Genomic DNA, 20,093 nt, shown 5'->3' on the forward strand with positions numbered 1-20,093 from the left:
GATTTGGTGGGATTAGTAGTGAACTCAGTTTATCGGAGTTGACGACCCAGTTGGCTAAGCAAAGGCACGAAGTACTAGGCGCGCATAACAACGAGGCGTTCACGCTAGGTGTCGCTGGGAGGCGGACCGCCGCGCCAGACATTCCCTTCCCACCGGCCAATCAATCTAACCTCCCCTGCCCCCCGCACGCGCTCAAACACGTACTACGCTCTACCAGCTCTACGTCAAAGAGAAAACGGTAGTCGGACCGGAGTTCTGCATACAGTGGCGTTGCATTACCTCTTTTAAAGCCGTGAACTCCTAGTAACAGACTTGTTTAGGCGGTATCTCTTGGAGTTAGGTTAACTAACAACATCTTTTCGATTACCATAAATTTTAATTAGTACAGTTCAGAATTCCATTAATAAATTAAAACCGAGCTTTACTTATATCTGGCAAAAATCTCGAATTTTAATTAATAAAACTTATACATTTTCTGAAATTTGAGTTTTGAGAAGGCACTCGAAGGATTTGCCTAAATGAAACAATTATAGTTGCGTAGTATAATTACGTAGAGAGCGCAACTACGACCCATATCTCACGCCTCGCGTTTTGTAATGCTAATAGGACTAAGAGCTGTGTGGCTATTTTACATTTTCGTATACGATTTTCTTACCAACACAGATAAAATAACTTAAGGAAAATTTGCACCTTACACTATCCTACAAACATGTAATAAATAACTTGTCATTAATATGCATGGATTTAGTTAGTTAGGTGCTTAGGTATTATACTCGTAGTAAATTGTAAAGTAGAAGAAGAAGAATATTATTCTCATCAAAATTCATTATTTATAATTAAAAGTAATTCTAAACATAAAAATAAAATAAATATGGTACAAAATCATCATCCAAACTGCGATTAAAATAGTTCATAACGCAATAAAATCGATAGGTACTACTAAATAATTTACTATTTTTTATTGAATGTCACTTACATTTCATAAACAAAATTCAATAAACAAAACGTTTCGTTCGGAAATTCAGTTCTGACAACCAAACAATTACAACAACACAAACGCAACGGGGTCGTCCATTTTGTGGTGTAACAATCGAAAGTGCCAAATATGGTCCCAAAAGTACCAGGCGTCCAGAGCAGCGAAAGAGGTATCCCGAACGCCCGACATCGTATTTATAGTACACGGGCGTCGCGCCATAGCCACTTAGCGCAGTGTTCGACCAGAATTTTAATATAGCACAATTAATAAAAAGTATACATTAAGCTGTCTACTGTGAAACAATAATACAATTTTTTAATTTATTAAGTCACATGTAGACAGTTTGCATTCCCCTGCAACATTGTAATTAAGGTTGAGACATCTTTTATGTCATTGAAATTAAGTCAACGTCTGACACAACATAAACTTTAGTGCAACAACTAACTGTCATTTGTATGTTTTAAAACAACTGAGGTCAACCAATTCGATATAGTAAGAGGCTTAAGTTTTTGTTTGTACAATTTTAGAAAAAAAGAAAAAAATCGTTCAATATAAATAAATATATTAATTAGAACAGTAATTTTAGTAGTTCTATCAGGTGTACAGCTAATTGAATAGAAACAGCTGTGGAAGAGCATTATTAATAGGGAATAATTTATTTATTTCGCTATTATCCGTGAAATACAGACAACGTCATCCAGAACCGACAGAAAATCCTCTACTCTAAGTACATATCACTCCGAAACCGGAGCATCTTCTTGAGATGCTGACTGTACCAATATTCAATTGAAAAGTCAATAAATCCATTACTCCCTACACCAGAAATGAGTAAACATTTCAGAATGCCACAATAGTAGATACTTTAAATAGATACACAATAGTTACGAAATTTAATGATCTACGAGAAAAGTGGCCTCCACCGTGTGGGAAAATAATCTTAGCCGCAATCTACATCGCAGCTAGTTCCTAATTAATTTAGTAATCGCTCGTGACGACTTATTCCGGCCCTAGACCCAACCACGAACCTAACGAAATCACGACTCTGCCAGACAACGATAATCGTTATTTTAAATTTATTAAAATGTCCTCCTTAAGGACTATATCGGAATATCGGCTCCCCTATATCGGACTGTATAATTTATTCCCGGTGCGGACAAAAGCTCTTTAAAATGAGACGTACAATGAGAGCCATCATAGGCTGCTTTTATACTAATAATGCAAGAGGTTATTCTGTGAAATCACAGGATGAAATGTTGTATTTTCAACGCTAATTAAAAAAATGTAGAGTGCAATACACGTAATAGTTTATTTCTAGAGCAAAAGCAATGCAAGATGTGACCTTTTTATGCAAATTAAACTCTTTTGCTCAAAGACAATTTTTTAAAGATTAGATACTAAGAAACCGCAATGACGATGACCAAAACCTAAAACATAGTAACTAGCCAGACCAGATCAGATAGTTAATTTAAATTCCTCTTTTGATAATTAGAAGTTATAAGCCCAGGTTTGGCCAGGAGGTAAGATGTATGCAATGTTGATATTTATTTATTTGGTCGAGTAGAGATTGTTACAGTTTTACATATATTATGACAAGCAATGTTTTGGAAAAACCATCAAGCAAGATACTAAATGGATTTTATTGATGAATAATAAAGCTGTCACGAAACACAAGAATAAATTTGTAATTCACTATATAAGATACTTTGTCTACAACCAACTACAACTGAAATGCATTGTGGGAATTTCGCACTACGAAAAAAGATAACAGTTTTGTATTTTTTTATTCTAATACTTGGTTGATAGAACAAAAAAAAATAGTGCGAATTACCTTAATTGGCCGGTTATAGGTCATAACAGAACACCACCTTGCAGAAATAGAAGAAAACATCCTATTACGGGCTGCCCTATGCCAAGTATGCTTGGCAAAAATAAACAAGGCGAATTTTAAAGCTATGACACTATGAATTCTATTGTTAAGCTTGTCTAAGAGACAATATTTCATTATGGAAACACCATTCAGTATTAATATTTAAATTCTAAAGTCGAGATCACTGTAGAAATTATGACTTTTTACACATGGATAAGTTGACTTTTTAAAGTTTTTTGAATTAAATCAATTTGATTTGATTTTAGCTGTATTTGAAAGTGATACTGTACAGCTATTTGTTTTCCTAAACTCTGCGTCCTCCCACATCAACGATGCAAAGGCGGCCTAGGGTTTCATTTCAGTCCACATTGTTGACTCATTTAGCTCGATCTGTGACCGGTTCCGATCGTGATCTCAGTCCCTTTGACGGTCAATTAAAAATGAACTATCTCAGCGAGTCGCCGGTCGCCGATACTTATAATGGAGCTGAATATCTAATACCTGTCCAGTGGAAATTATATCAACGCAAAGATATACTTACTCCTTACTGTATTATCACTTAAATCTAATGCTAAGCACAGACAATTGAATTAAAATGTACCCAACCTTGGTAATACGTTGCAACTTTGATCTTAGCAACTTTATACACGTGATCAATGATCCTCACTAAAAACTCAAATGACATTTTAGTTTCCTGTCACCGTGAATTTATTCGTACCAATCCCAGAAATCGTTCTAAAATTGTAACGAAAGTATGTTACGATTTTTACAGTTAGAATTAAGATTTGCTGATATATGAAGCTAGATTAAGCTGAATAAGAAGCTAGATTATTTGCGAAAATAAGATATTTGTATCATTAAATGTAAATAAATTACCCGTAACCGAGCTTTTGTGACGTGCGTTATTAAAATGGTTTAGTGCCAAACTTTGCCAACGAAGAATACATATAGTAAGTAGAAAATAAAAATAAAAATATTTTTATATTTAAATTAAATCGATCGATAAAATATTCAATTTGAATATAAATTCAGAAACAAAACTAAAAAAAAGGAAAGTAAAAGCCATCGATTAAACGCATCCAAGTAACAACGTAGGCAACATGACAGAGTAAATTACGTTCCCTACGCCATCGTCCCGACGTGCAGTTGCAAGTTCGCTACAGATATGTACGTCAGCTATTACAAGACAACGAGCAACAATGCATCGGAAACTATAGACAACTTCTACTAGTCCAAGCACAAAATATTTATTTATGACTTATTCATGCTGGTCAAACTTTGTGTAGACAATATTCATGAAAAAATAAGAAAATCAACTAGGTTTTCCTTCCATCTTCCCAAAATCGGTGCGTCCGAAAACAAAATAATATGCCCCCTGAAAATTATTCGACGAAGCTACCATTTATTTTAAATATCTTTCTTTATCTTAATCTGCAAAATAGGCTCTTATTCTGATTGTAATATTTATCTTCCATCTATCTATCTGGTCTACGATATCTTAAGTCAACCGTACGTGAATGTCACTTATTTTACTCAGCCTACTATAACAAAATAGGTTTAAGTCCGAGTCCACAATATAATAAAACGGCTGGAAAAACGTTACGTCCACCTACTTTTGCAGAGCTTCTGCGCTCGTTAAAAACTCCTCGACAGCCGATATAAGTCAAATATTACCTAAAAATAAATAAAAAACTTTTGGAGAAATAAGTGATACCACAAAATACATATGTGACACATTAATTAACTTTTTCTATTTCATTTCAAAATATGAACTAAAACGATAATGTTCAAACTATGTTCTTAATTTTAAATGAGAACATAGTTTGAGGTTTGATGATGATCTTAGTTTAGAATTTAATATTTCCTAATATAAAACTAATGCTTATTAAGTAATTTACTATAATAATACAATGACTGTATTAAAATTATTTAAGTTATTCAAAAAACAATACAATTTGGAAGATGTCCATTCAAATTCACATAGTGCATAATAGTGCTCCAGGTCATAAGTTATGAAACAATGAAAGATTAACCAAATCAATCAATCATAATAAACAAAACACTTGATGTTTAGACCCACAAGAGACATTCGAAATTGATTTCAAGCCATACAGACACCACATTTAGATCAGCAACGATGACCTATGATTCCGATAAATGGGTATACGTTCCCACACGATTCGGATCAATCGATGTTCCTTATCGATAGCTAAGAATCGATTCGAGCGGACGCGGACGCATCGCTAACAAGTAACGTCCGACGCCCGCTGCGACTCGCGTGCAGCTTTCCATCGGGCAAAAAACAAACGGCTAATGATCAGAAAATTAAACATTACACAAATGATCCGTGACAGGGACAAAAACAAACGGCCCGTTTGACTAACAATGTCGATGTAACTGTTGATTTGATAGAATTTAAAAGACTTCTCAATAATGGCCAATGCAAGAGTACACTAAATCGACGAACTTGTGTGAAAAGATAGATGAGAATTAAAGAAGCAACGAAGAAAGGGTCGCAGCACTTGGAATAACGTGGGATCTGCCTACACCAACGAATGCGAAGCATAGTGATAATCTATTACATACCGCATGTAAGTCATGCTTATGCTTTATGGAAGCTTTTCATTTCCTTCCTTTGGTGTTTGCATTGTATCAATATAGAACACCAGGACGACTGAAAATATAAAGAAGTAGAATATCCACAGCTAAAAATTCGGCTAAATATAGAAAAGCTAATCGCATACTGAATGAACCACACGATCTAGGTAATGAAGTTAATTAATATAATTGATGTGATGGTGGTGTGTTTCAAAACAACATCAAGTGATCCTTCACTTGATGTTGTTTTGACCTAACTAACTTCTAACCTAACCTAACCTAACCTAACCTAAATTCCTAAAAATAAAAAATATAATTAAATTAACGGTGACAATTTAAAATGGAAATCGGAGTTAGTTAATGTGTGTACAACATATTGAATAGATTATTCAAGAAAAATTAGATAATTTGTAAAGTTTTAAGTAATCATCATCATCGTAACGTAACGTATCATTAACGTAATTTTACTGTTTTAAGGTTTTTTCGTTCGTTTCGTTCAATTATGTGTATGGGTCTCCGACCTAAAATAAAATAGTTGCTTATTCAGTTATCCTTAAGTGGTCTTGAAAAAGGGCTATATTTTTAAATTTCTTGTTATTGTAGTATAAATGCACTTGTATTTTTTATACGTTTAGTTTTCTTTTTAACCGACTTCCAAAAAGGAGGAGGTTCTACGTTCGGCTGTATGTATATTTTTTATTGCCTAATCTATTTCTCTATTAACAATTTGTAAAGACTGCATTTTGTAACCAAGCTAAATAAATCGCTATGCAAGTTGGTGTTGCAAGAATACGTGATGTTACATAAAACAAAACAGATTTAGACGAATACAGATCTAGAAATCAGTGTGCCAAGCTCTCAAACCCTAGAGGGATTTGAGATTTAGAACACAAGATTTGAAAACGACATTTTGAAAAGTTGTACATTGTCGGTAAATCAAAGGAGATGCTGCGAGTTGAGTGACTCACGGTCGAAGCTTTCAACTGACAATCTTTGTTTTGGTCATTGAATACAGAATCTCAAGATTTCCTTGGCTAAGCTTCGGAATAATATTAGATCAAACGTTAAATATCAATATTAGGTACGAGATTCTTAAAATCGTTTGATATTTAATGATAAATAAAAATAATTTAATGTCGATCGTTTAGATGTCAAAATAATAAAAGCTACTGTTTTGTTTGATGATAATGTCACACACAAGCAGTTTTAAACCACCACTATAATGTAAAAAATATACTACTTAAATGGAAAATTTCTTCTCCAATACAGGTTCCTACTGAGTCCTCAGGGTAGACAGTGCATTTATGCCTCTATAAAGTACACGATACTAGATATAGGCATTCTAATTAAGGTGGCATATTATAAAACAATAGAAACTTTGTAGCGATACATTGAAAGCAAATAACAAAAATTCAGAGGAAAAGAAAAAGATGTGTAAAAGATCACAAGAACCAAAAATTAAATAAAATTGGAAAATTACAGAAAACTTAACGGCTTATCAGATGAAACTTGGCACGGATACGTATTCAGATTACGAGTCTAGTTTATGGATATTCCCAAAGAAATGAGATCTACGCGATAGTAACAACATGGCACTACTTGTAATTTAAAATCTATACTTAATAATTTAAGGCTGTCAAATGCAAAAAAAACATAACTTAATCTGTATGTAGTTTTACATACCACAGAACATAAACAATACATCACAGCTCTATATTGGCTCTACGTATTCTCTTTGGCTCTACGTAGAGCGTGAACATAATATCCGCACGTCGGTTTGGACTGCGGTCCAATCTCGCAAGCAGTCTCGGAGGCTTTGATGTCCGATTGTATGACTTACAACATCTCGCGTTCTAAATCTGCAAAGCCTTCGGGATTTGCGTTTTGTTAGCGCATTTCTCGAATAACTTGTTTGTTTTTTTAAAGAAGTAAAAACTTCGTCAATGTTCTTTTGGATCTTCACTATTACCTAGTAGATTTTTATTATAATTCTCGCCTCCATGTTTTTTTTGCAGTGTTGTGTTCCTGTGCACAATTGTGAGGTTTAACACCCATGTAGGTTTTTTTTATTCTATGACAGCCCTTGATTGCGATCACAACTGAATGTCTTAGATGGCATCGGGCTTACTTGGAAGAGGTACGAGTTTCTACCCTTACCTCTGATGGTTTCTACGCGGCATCGTACCGGATCGCTAACGCATCGTTATCGGATTGCATGCCTTGCTTTATTTAATAGGCGATAGTTTTTTCACTTATCATTAAGTGAGCCCATAATCTAGTTGATAGATTATGATTATGAGACTTGCTAGCAATGCGGCTTTGGGTACGAGGTCCTGGGTCAAAATTATAATATTAAAATTAAATAATTCTTTGTTCCAAAAAATTTTGTAGCAGTCCCGGTGTTGTAAATTATACATCAACGTACCTCGGAGAGCATGTTAGGCTGTCATTCTGGGCCCTATCATTAATGTCTGATAATGATCGCTAACCTTATATTATTGTAAAACCATCGCCTATAAAGGTAACAACTTTTCGCATGACATGCAAGGAGCACGTCCTACAAAGTGCCGCTCTGTGACCATCAACCTGAGGCGCGTTAAGTCTCACGTGCCTATAATTACAAAAACAACCGTGCCCTTCATAGTAGAATTCAGCAATGCTGCTTGGCGGCAGAAAATGTATGGCAGGAGTACTTCCTCGGAAGAGTACTATTAGAAAAAAATAACCGACAATTCCTAAGTATTCAGTTCGTTCACTCTTTCATCAATCTACTAAAAGCCCTAGCACTGATTTTTTGTGATTTTGATCCCATTTCTGATACTAAGAGTATCTCTGTAAAGATGCAGTTCCAGGTTAGTTGATATACTACAGCTGTATTATGTGGTTACTTGTTCAAAATTAAATTATAATTATTTATTTCAACCAATTCACGCACACATACAAAAAACATGTTTCAAAAATTATAATGATGAATTATCCCAACCAAAAAATCGCAATTTGCTATGAGCGAAGTTGATTATGAAAAATATCTATAATGTAGGTGTATCTATACAATACAATATGTTTTTTTTCATTTTTTGTAGGCATATAGCATAGGTGTCTATTAAAAATATCATTGTGCCTACATAACTGGAAAATAATAATTTACCTTTTGGAGTATAAAAGAAAACGAGAATGACGTAGCTATTAAGACTCTAATTGTGACTTTTATTAGCCAACTTAAATTTTTACACGCCACGCCATTTCTGTTCATTATTTTATTATTTGTTGTCATGCGGACGAAGAGCAGACTGTTTTTGTCACATAAAACTATTACCGAGCAAGTGGGTGATTAAAATGAATAACAAAACCCACACCTTAAATAACTAAGGTCGATTATGACAAAGTTGAACAGCAACTAGTTAAGTTCCATATTTAAATTGCGGCGCATAAATAAGGAATAAATTCATAGACACGAAATGGAGTTTTATTTTTTTTATTCGAGTAGGTAAATAGGTGCAGTGTTGCCAGTTTATTACTGCGAAATATGTCATGGCGCAGGACATTTCGCTGGCATCGCGTTATTAAAATTCCTCTAAGGACTAGAAAAAAGCCCGTTTGTAACGGACACCTTCATATGCGAATAAGTATAGTGTTTTGTTAATTAAAATTACTAAAGGTTGACTTTGGTACTCGTGCTGAATATCCAAATATAGTAACGCTGACAAAATGACGTTATTTGTCCATTGTCTGTGTGTTTTTGAGGGAAATACAAATATAGAAAAGAAATACTATATTTTTATTGATTTATCTTTCCTCAGATAACAATTACCTCTTTAGTCAAAGATAGAAAGCTAATCTCTTCCAACTTCATTTGATGTTTTTATTTATCTTGTAAAAAGAGACAATATTTTTTAACCTTATTTTCTTTTTTAAGGAATAGTTCTGCAATGATCAAACTAAGAGAATCTAGATCATTCTCTTAGTACTTATGTCAAGTCAAAGAGAAAATACCCACCGTCCAATAGAACGTCGACCCCGGGAACCCAGGTAATTATACCCCATATAAATGTATATGGAGATGATAATAATATGATGTACTTATAAATAAAGATCTGGTTAAATAGTTGGATTAAGTAAGTAATAAAAAGACAAAAAAAAATCTCACAATAATTCTCAAATCGGCGAATAGCATACTTAGCTGTATTGTTTTTTTTATATTATTTTTTTCTGTTACCAACAAGCTTAACAAACAAACCTATCATAAGTCTTCAAAAAATGTCGTGAAACTCAGGCTGTATGGTCAACGATCTTTGCTTGTCTCCATTTAGGACTAATTGAAGACGAATTAAAAATGTCGTAAAATATTGTAGCATACTGATAAAGTAATGATTTCCATAATAAATTAGAATTATCAATATTTTTTTACATAAAAGTAATCATTCTACGTTTTGTCGATCTCTGTCATTTAGCTAGCGTGTTTTTTGGATGAATTCATGAGAAATGTTGACAATCAGCCAGGGGCCATTGGCCAAATACAACCGCCGGCGCCATCAAGACCAAAAACAATTAGAAAAAAAAATTGTAGATAAGTACTTACAGTACAGGTAAAACTTACATAAGTACCTCATAGCTAAACTTTGACTCCCGCCGAAATTTTAAACATGCTTATTCATTAAAATCCATAGGTATTAATATAGTAAACTAGCTAACACCGGGCGGTTTCACCCGCGTGGTTCCCGTTCCCGTAGGAATAGGTACGGGGATAATAATTATATAAACTTCCTCGATAAATGGGCTATCTAACACTGCTGAAAGAATTTTTCAAATCGGACTTGTTGTTCCTGGGATTAGCGCGTTCAACCAAACACACAAACATACAAACAAACAAACAAACTCTTCAGCTTTATAGGTAATATTAGTAGGTATAGACGCAAGAGTAAGCCTATCTGTCTGTTACCTTTAATGGGTAAATCGCTGAACCGATTTGAATGAAATTTAGTATTGAGATACCTAAATTGGACCTTGGAGCATACCTAATATTAAGCTAGTTTTTAACCCTGAAAATTATATATAACACCGTAAAAACCAATAAACATGTGATGTGACTCTTAAAAACAATAGTTTAAACTACTTACTGCTGTTTCAATAATAAAATGGAGACAAAAAACAGTAGGACAGCTTAAAGTGGAAATCTGTATTAATCGAGTAGGTAGTTAGATAAAAAGCATCAACTAAAGATAAAGATTTTCAATTTTCATTGTTTAATAAGTTATTAGTGTAGCCAATCTTTAAAAATAAAATAAATTACCTAGTTTAAAATACGAAACTACACTTTACTTTGATACAACTAGCGCCATCTATGTAACCATCTTAAAAACTGACTGCAACAGTTGCTTCTGAACGTTCTAAAACTGAAATCTCCTCAAGTTATCTACTATCAGTTTTGTTATAACTTTAATTTAATATGAGAATATTTTATATTACAACTATTAACATTAACAATTTGAAAAATTAATCTCAATGTTTACTTACGATAATGGATCGAAATATCAGCTGACATCTGTCAAAACTTTCATCACATATGCTCACAAAAACACGTAATAAACGTTCGGTTTACACATTTTCAACTTCCTTGTACTGAAAATATACTGGTCTATACATAAAATTATGATATTTAAGGCACTTTTAGCAATATTCCATTTGGTAACCTCTCAAAGCCAACATAACCTCATCTGTCAAAATAAATCTTTAACATTTGTAATTGAAAGCTACTAAATCCTATTTTAAGCTTTAACTCTAAATTCCTTGCATATTTGTAACTGTATTTACTTATTTATTTCACCAAAAATGTATAAAATATTGTTTTTAAATGGGTATTTCATTAGAAATGTTTGACTGTTTTGAGTGTAAACAATGATCATTTTGTTAACTGTAAACCATTTTTACAATTTTTTTTGAATGTGAATGTGTGTCAGAGGTTCGTTTATAGTTTATTGAATAGTTCCAATCAAATATTTAAGCAAAGTATAAACAATAAATTTCAATATAAAGTTTTACCGCTGTCCAGCATACTCATATTGAAATGTAACATTATTTTGATTAAATTTCATATATTCTTATTAATATAGTGATTATGATAGTAGAATTACAAATAGATTATATAAATTTTGTTTTAGATTCTGTAATAATGTTGAATTTTAAGTTTTTATCATTTTCCAAGTCTCACTGGGATTGCTCGCACTAAACAGAGTTTTATTTTTTATTTAATGCTATAACTATGTATCACAAATTGTACATCTCTCCCCAATCTGATAGGGGTAACAGAATGCACTTTCACAGATTGGCAGTATTAGAGGCAGCGCTCCAGTAGGCCCGTAAATGGAATATTGCCAAAAGTGGTCTCTGACCCACCTTCTTCATAATGCCCGTTTTCCGCTTGGAGAAGGTGGTGTAACGACGCAGCTTGTTGTCAATGTACTCCATCTTGATCTTGACGCGGCCCTTGGTCTTCTTGCCGTTGGAGGGCGGCGACTTCTTGGGCTGCAGCGAGGCGTACCCGTCGTCGGCGATGTCGGGCAGCGCGCAGTGCTCCAGGCCCAGGCTCTGCGGCCGCTCCTCGTAGCACTGCTCGGCAGGGCGCTTGACTCCGCGCGACGGGCAGGCTTGCATGCCGGGCCGGAGCCCCAGCGCGCTCGGCGGCCGGCCCGCGCCGTACATGTCCGGCACCTCTCCAAGGAGTCCCATACCGTACGGCGACCCGAAGCGGGGCTCCCGAGCTCCGCCGGGCGGGTCCATTATAACCTCGCAGTACGCCACAGTAACCGGTGCGCACATGCGCTATACACACCTCACCGTTCGAACGTCGAACGGAGACTGACCGAAAACGCGAAAGAACCGAGGGCGGGACTGACGACTCGGCCGCTCGGACCGCGACTGACTTCGCGCGGTTCCGTCCCGCGCACCTCGACCTCTAGCCGTCTCGCTCTCGTGCGCCGCTCGCCCTCGCCGCGCGATAGGGACGGAGATATCGGGTGCGGCGTAACCCGACACATCCGTAGGAAACCGGGAACCCGCGAACGTTTCAGTGCCCGAAATCTGTATTAAAATAGAGCTTTTATTTTGAGTTTATTTCGTAAATAGAAATAATAGAGTCGGAAGCTCGCGGCGCGAGCGCGCGCCGGAGCGGTGGGCTGGCCCCGAGCCATATTTAGACTCGAGCCGTGCCAAATATGGCAATGGCGGTCAAATGGGGGCCACTGAAATCCCTCCTACTCGCAGCTGGCGATTTTCACGTCTAATAATTAAAAACTTTGTCACGTTCCTCATTGTGCATTACATACTTATGCGCTAACATATTATGCCTCTATAGATAAATACATAGTAAATAGCATGGTTGCTTCGTCAAAGAAACAAACGATACCTACCTAGCTTACAAATAAAGTTTATTTTATAGCTTTTCAATTTTAAGTAGCTATACACTTTTGCAGTGGTTAAAATATATCCTACATGGAAACTTTTAGGGTAGATACGAGGTAACTTTTCTTCTTGGACTTCCAATTCTGTTTCAAAGGGCTCTATCAAACTAAAGTATAAACCAATAGCTAAAAGTACATAACTGTTACGACTTACAAGTCTCTCCATACTTCATAGACAGATAACAGTAAATAAAGAATTAACACCCATGTTTATCTAAACCGCACAGGCGTAGGATGGGAATTAGCTTAGAAAACCTAATGGTAATTTATTCGCGATTTTCGTTTTTGAGATGTTTTAAGGCGTTGTTAGCGAAAATCTGCTAGTGAAACCTTCGGTCGTTCGCCCACCGAGACAATTAATTTGCCATTTTTCCATTTTGAGACTATTTTATTACAAATCAAAGGTTTTTGACCTCGTTTGGGGTTTATTTAAGTGAATGAATGTCCTACGTACCTACCTACCTACCTGAATCATTATAATACCTATATAATTATGGATTTAACAGAATTTTTAAATTGTAGTTTGGATTGATGTACGTACTAGATCCGAAAGTGCTTGTAAACTAAGCCTATTCGTAGTTGAAATAAATGAATTTAGACTTTTGACCAGGGTAGCTACCGCCATGTCACCCTTATCAATAATACGGGGCCCCTAGACTCTAAGGGGCCACTTACTGTCCAGGGGCTTTACAATTTTTGAAAGCAAAAATTTGTAAAATGTAATCCACAATCTTACTTAGTCTGGTGCTTCCCAAAAAATATTTGTTATAAAAAAAACTGCCTATAGAGTTTTCACTCCAGAAATGACAAAAGTAAAAAAAGAATCTGTTTTTTTCCGGGTTTCGAAAAGTTGGAAATGTCCTACATAGGTTATTGGTTATGTCACATTTATTTTAAACAAGCATTTTTGTTTTGTGAAGAAATCTTTACTTTTGGGCCCCCAACTAATTTTGACATTGGGCCCCTCCAAGACATGCTACGCCCCTGCTTTTGACTTTATGTCAGTTTAGGCCATAAGGTATCAATTAATCAATCAATTTATTTATTTGTATCCTGTTCGAGGCGACTATAAAATAAAGATGTTTTCTTTGTCACAGCCTTTTTGCTCGGAGAACAAACATATTTAATCGTCGGTGATCATCCTGAGCCCACCAACTCGGATTGTTATAGCGTGGTGTGTCTAATATCCAAATCTCCTCTTATACAAGAAGAGAGCGCTGACATAGGTCATTTAAACGATGACTGTACACAAATAAAATACCTAGGTACTTAGGTCTACGTGTATTCAGACCGTGTGATGTGTTGTTACTTGTTATCAAAAGTGAATCATGCGTAAATTCACGCTGAAACATTCTAATTTTTCTTACCATCCATACAGTATGACGGCATGCGGTTACATGGGGATAATATAATTATGACAATTCAACTTTTACCTATTCAGTTATGACATATTATAGTATAATAATTTAATGCTTAATATAAATAATTAATGATAAGCCATTGTACGTGACTGGACCGCTTTAATTATGTTGGGATATGGAAACATGACCAATAGAACCAAAGCCTGCGTCATGATCATGACATGACATACCAACGTAATTTTGAAGTATAAAGATAAGTACGGTATCCATTATTAAAGTATTTAGATTTTAAGGGTGCAGCAGGCCAATTCAATCTAACTTTGACATTTGTTAAATGGACATCTGGTGGCTCGAGACCGTTTTGCTTTTAAGTGCACGATGCCTATGTCCAGCAGTGGACGTCTGGCTGATAATAATGATGATGATGATTATGATGATGATTTAAATTCTTAATCATCATCATAATCATTATCATCATTACACGGTTACTGTGGCGTACTGGACTCGTGCATGGACTTCAAAGCACAACGGTCTCGAGCTACCAGCATCAACAGCAGCTCCCTGCAACCCGCTTGATATCCTCGGTCCGCCTAGTGGGGGGCGCATTCTGGCGCGGTGTCGCCATTCCAGCACCTTGGGAACTCAACGTCCATCGGCTCTTCAAACCATGTGGCCTGCCCATTGCCAATTCAGCTTCGCCACTTGCTGAGCTATGTCAGTGACTTTTGTTCGTCAGCAGATCTCCTCATTTCTGATTCGATCACGCAGAGAAACTTTAAGCATAGCTCGTTTTATCGCTCGCTGAGTGACTTTGAGCCTTCTAATAAGGCCCATAGTTAGTTGAATATATGTAAGTAAAAAAATTACATCCGGTGCATACTGACAACCACGGAGGAACTAACTTACGTCAAAATTTTTACTGGCTGATACCAAATAATTACGTTATTTGATATTTGCTAGGGAATATGGAATCATGTATCTAGCCAGACCCTTAGCTTCGTGACATCCATTCGCTAGTGGTCCTTGAAGTTTAATGTTTTTCGAAGTGTTATGGAAACAAAGTAAATCGCTATTGGAGACATGATTTCTCAAATTATATTTAAAAAAACGCTTTATATTTGGATGGATGTGGCCACTATTTACAGTTCAAAATGTTAATCACTTGGAAATCGAAACCGAGACTTCTCAAGCAAATTATGTCACTCCCATTGCGGCACAAGGACGCCTGAAAACGAATTGTTGGTGAATGATAGTGTGAAAGAGGAAAAATGAAGGAAAACGAGGTTAGTTTGTGATAGAGTTGCATTACGTGTAACATCTGCGTCACCAAAGATCTAAAACCTAGAAACTCTTTGCCTAGAATGTGATACAGTTCTGGATTAGCCTATAAGCTATTTAAGCAATTACTTAGGGCACCCCATCTAGGGGGGCACCAGAGCCGACTATTAAACAAAAAAATAAGCACAAAAGTTAAAGCAATTTCAAAATCCACACGTTTCGAACAATTAACATTTTTTTTTGTAGTTTACATAAAGATAGAGGGACCCACGAGGGAAGATAGCTTAGGGCATCAAGTTTCCTTAATCCGGCACTGGTGATAGGTTATAATTAACTGTCATTACAAACCAAACGGATTCCAAAACGTATTAACAAAAACCTTTAACGACACGTTAATGTTAATGAACTGTTTCTCTAAAGAAAAGCTAAGTTCACTATCTATTATCAGACACCAAATCGAGACAAATAATATCGTTACACAGCGATCTATATTTCATTTGACATGAAATGTGTTCGCAAAACCGATTTCCGTCAGTATTTAGACTTTCTAAACATTACGCCGCAGCTGGACACATTCCGCGCCAAAAATGGCGTGTGCCAGAGATGGCTGTTGACGCAATGCCATTCAGCGAGCTGTGGTGTAGGGTCCGCATCTTTTCACAAAAGTTTCCCTTTCTTTGCGACGATTTACTTTCAGTTCAGTATTTTATGGGTTTCTTTTGAGACATCAGTTTATCCCAGAAGTACCCACCGCCATGTTTATTAGGATCTAAAGCAGAAGTTTCCTACCAGTGGGACGGGAATACCGAGCCAAAAACGGCGTGTGCCAGGAATGCCATTCATAGGCCTTCGTTTCCCTTTCTTTCAATGGCGTAGCTACCCAGGGGCTAGGCGGTTCAATGCTCCAGGGGCACTGAAGCTCAGGGGCCCTCGAATTCTTACGAAAAAATCGCTATCGAACTGAACTTATAGAACTCGAGAGCTGATGATAAAATAGCTTAGCATTTTATGTATTTGAATATATTTATTATTTTTACTTGATAAAACCTAACCAGTTTAGATAGTAGTGGGCCACATTTTTTTTATTTGCACTAGGGCCCTTGGTTACCTAGCTACGCCACTGCTTTCTTTGCGATGCGTTCAGTTCAGTATTTTATAAGCAACTGATAAAGGTATAAAGAGGGTGGTGTAAAGTGGTTTGTGACTGAGGATATTTCATCATATTATCCAGAAAAAAACATTTTATTCTTAAAAAAAAGCCACTGTGTACCAACCCTTTAGTACAAGCGTAGACTGTCGTTAGACGCGGTTCGGGAGAACCATCTAATTTTTTGTTTAATTTAATGAGGAAAATAATGCCAACATAAGTATAACTACAGTAATTATTATGTTACTTTTTAGTTACTCAGTCAAGTTATAAAACAAAATTAATATTCAGCCGATGTCTCCCACAACTCATGGTCGCCACAAATCAATCTATTCGTCAGCCGGTGTCGATGAACCGGTGTTAGGTGGCTCGTGCTGAAAATGGCAACTTTTGTATTATATTCAAAATACTTCGTCATCAGATCGAGTGGCCATCGGCATTGTTCTCATCTCTTAACTGATTTGCGTGTTTATGAATTTCAATTTGATTGACTACAAGGTTTAGTGTCACTCGATAGCTACGCGAATAGGTACCTCGCTTTCAAGTGTTTTGCTTCGTCTTTTACATTATGTTTATTTTATTGCTGCCTGCCTCTGCTCGTTGGTACAATGGTTAGCTTGTGTCTTCTAATCATGACGTCCTGGGTTCAAATCCTGGTTCAGACTGTGAGATAATGACCTTGTCTTTGACTCACTCACCTTACCCGCTTGTGTCGTCGTATTTCGTCTTTCAGAATAGACCTGCAGGCTGATTATGTATCTCGACGTATCACTTCTAACTGTGTAACGCAAAGCTAAATTGAACACTAGAGTGTTTTTGCAATTCCGATTATGTAAGACAAAAGACAGCCACAATGCCTAGTGATATCGTTCTAGGCGCAAAATTTTATCGACATTATGCGACTAAATAAAATACACCCTTTCCCGGTACTACTTACTACGGGTGCGGCATACTTTTGCACATATACGCATTATACTTGATTTTGCTGTTTGTCTGTGGTGAAGTGAAGTGCCATAGTTTCTTTGTTGGTAAACAAAGCCGTATTAAAATATTAATAAAAAAATTGGTTTCGTTGGATCAAAGTACTTGCTACTGCTAGTTTTTTGTTTTCAATAGAAGTAATTAATTAATCATTTTATCGTATACATTTTTATTAGTGTTAATAGTTAATTTATCAAAGTAAACGGCCACTTTTACATAAAACATTATCTACACGAAAGTTCTTCAAAGTTTTATCGTCTGCCTATGATTAATTTAATGGTCGTTGTGATAATATGTAAAGTATATTGTATAGTGTTTTGTTTATTAAAGTTCATCGCTTGCAACTAAAGATGTCCGGGAAACTCAATGATCGCCTTGGCTTGGATCAAACTTGGCGATGGGTTGTTTTGGAGGGCCTTTGGAAAGTCAGGCTACTAAATAAACCTTCCGTGTTCGCGTCTGCCAGTGGCGTTGTGTAAGTTATCACATATCTATATTCTATATTATTATTTTAAAGAGGATGAGAGGAAATTTTTGATATTGTAGGGGGTAATCTCTGGATCTACTAAACCGATTTCGAAAATTCTTTCACCAATAGAAACTCACATAACTTGCGAGTGTAATAGGCTATATTTTATCCCTGTAGTCCCAAGAGAGTGAGAACTATGCAGGTGGAACTGTCGAGCATCAAATTATATTCAATTGAAATTCATGATTTTCTATTATAAGTTTAACATAATACTTGGTTTTGTGACTAGCATATTGCATTAACAAGCCTTTTTAAACCACAACTATACCTGCACCATGTAACCTTTAAGTTCTAAGCATTAAGTACAAGACAAATAATCAAAATCAAACTTTGTCTCATTATGCAGATGTATTAGAATTGTTTGTATTTGTAGGTGTTTGTTTTAGTTACATTAAGGCTAAATATAAAATCCTACCTTGATTAGTAATTTTTTTATGATGATTGAGGCTAGCCACTTAAAATAATTAATTCAAATTTCAATTACAATATATAGTTAAGTTAAATCCTACAAGTATATGTATCTCCTACAAAACTGGATAAAATATAAGGCAAATCAAAAAACAAAAGAGCTCAGTTTAATCCCATAAAAGCCCAGTTGCTGCAGAGTATAGACTAGAGGGTTTGCCAGGGATATAGGTCCATAAGCACAGCAATAGCCCAGTGAATGTAACCTCTGCCTCAGATTCCAGAGGGTGTGGGTTTGTATCCAGTCCGGGGCATGCAGCTCCAACTTTTCAGTTGTGTACATTTTAAGATATTAAATATCACATGTATCAAATGGTGAAGGAAAACATCGTGAGGAAACCTGCATACCAGATAATTCTCTTAATTCTCTGCTTATGTGAAGTCTGCTAATCCGCTTTGGGTCAGAGTGGTGGACTATTGGTCTAATCATGAATGAATGAATAGTGTTACCTAATCCAGTGTATGTAATTCTTAATGATAATAATTGCTAATTCAAATAATAATTTGTACTTTATATTTTCTTTTATTATGTACATGTTCAGCTTAATAAATATTGCACATTTTGATTTGTTAAATATCATCATTTTGATTTGTTAAATATCACATATAATGAATATTGTTATAATTTACAATAATGTATTGTTTATGATAACAATATTCATTAACCTGAAACTAAAGGATCACAAACATTCTTCGTCTGAAAAGAAGCTCAACATAAATACAACAAAGTATTATTTTTGTTATCACCATCTCACAGAAATATATTGTAGAACCAAGTAATATACCTGAGGTATAAATATATCAATTAACCCCCCCTAGATTTGTCATTTATAAACTCTTAATCAAGATATAATACATAGGCCATTTCTTATCTCAATATTCCCACAGGAATGAGATCTACTTAAAGAAACCGGGGGCATATGTAGTTCATGTAATAAAAATATATTTTCTACATTTCAGATCAACATGAAGATGTGGGCTCTAAACTTTGAGTGCCAGGGACTGACTATGGAAGTCTCCATGTCGCTGGTCACCATTAAGGTGCAAAACACCTTGAAAAAATTGGTGATTCTGAATCCTTCATCTCTATGAACGATTCATGAAGAAAGAATTAAACAAACATTTAATGAACAGATTTTTTATAAGATTATTATCAATAATGACATTGCATATGAGAGAAAATTGTCAAATATAATTTCATTTTAATTTAATATAGTTAATTATGACATCACTGTATATAAAGAATATGATTATTATCATTTGGTTAATTTCAGTATTACATAGTATTAGATAAAAATTTTATTGTAAAATTGCACATCAAAATATGTTTTATTATCTATTATTAGGAGGAAATATTATTTAACTATTATTATTATCCCTAATAGCCCAGTGAATGTGACCTCTGCCTCCAATTCCGGAGAGTGTGGGTTCGAA

General features: G+C 35.5%; 1 protein-coding gene across 2 annotated transcripts in view; it reads right to left on the reverse strand.

Moving 5' to 3' along the window:
* Positions 1–12,373, reverse strand: part of LOC112050897 (serum response factor homolog) — a 306,772-nt gene extending 294,399 nt beyond the window's left edge. For both annotated transcript variants that reach the window (XM_052885041.1, XM_052885040.1), the window contains exon 1: positions 11,835–12,373. In XM_052885041.1, the coding sequence (XP_052741001.1) occupies positions 11,835–12,257 (423 nt within the window). In that variant the 5' untranslated portion in view covers positions 12,258–12,373. The remainder of the gene's footprint in view (positions 1–11,834) is intronic.
* Between the last annotated feature and the right edge of the window lie 7,720 nt (positions 12,374–20,093).

The sequence above is a fragment of the Bicyclus anynana genome, chromosome 13, assembly GCF_947172395.1.
Source record: "Bicyclus anynana chromosome 13, ilBicAnyn1.1, whole genome shotgun sequence".
Taxonomy (NCBI): Eukaryota; Metazoa; Arthropoda; class Insecta; order Lepidoptera; family Nymphalidae; genus Bicyclus; species Bicyclus anynana.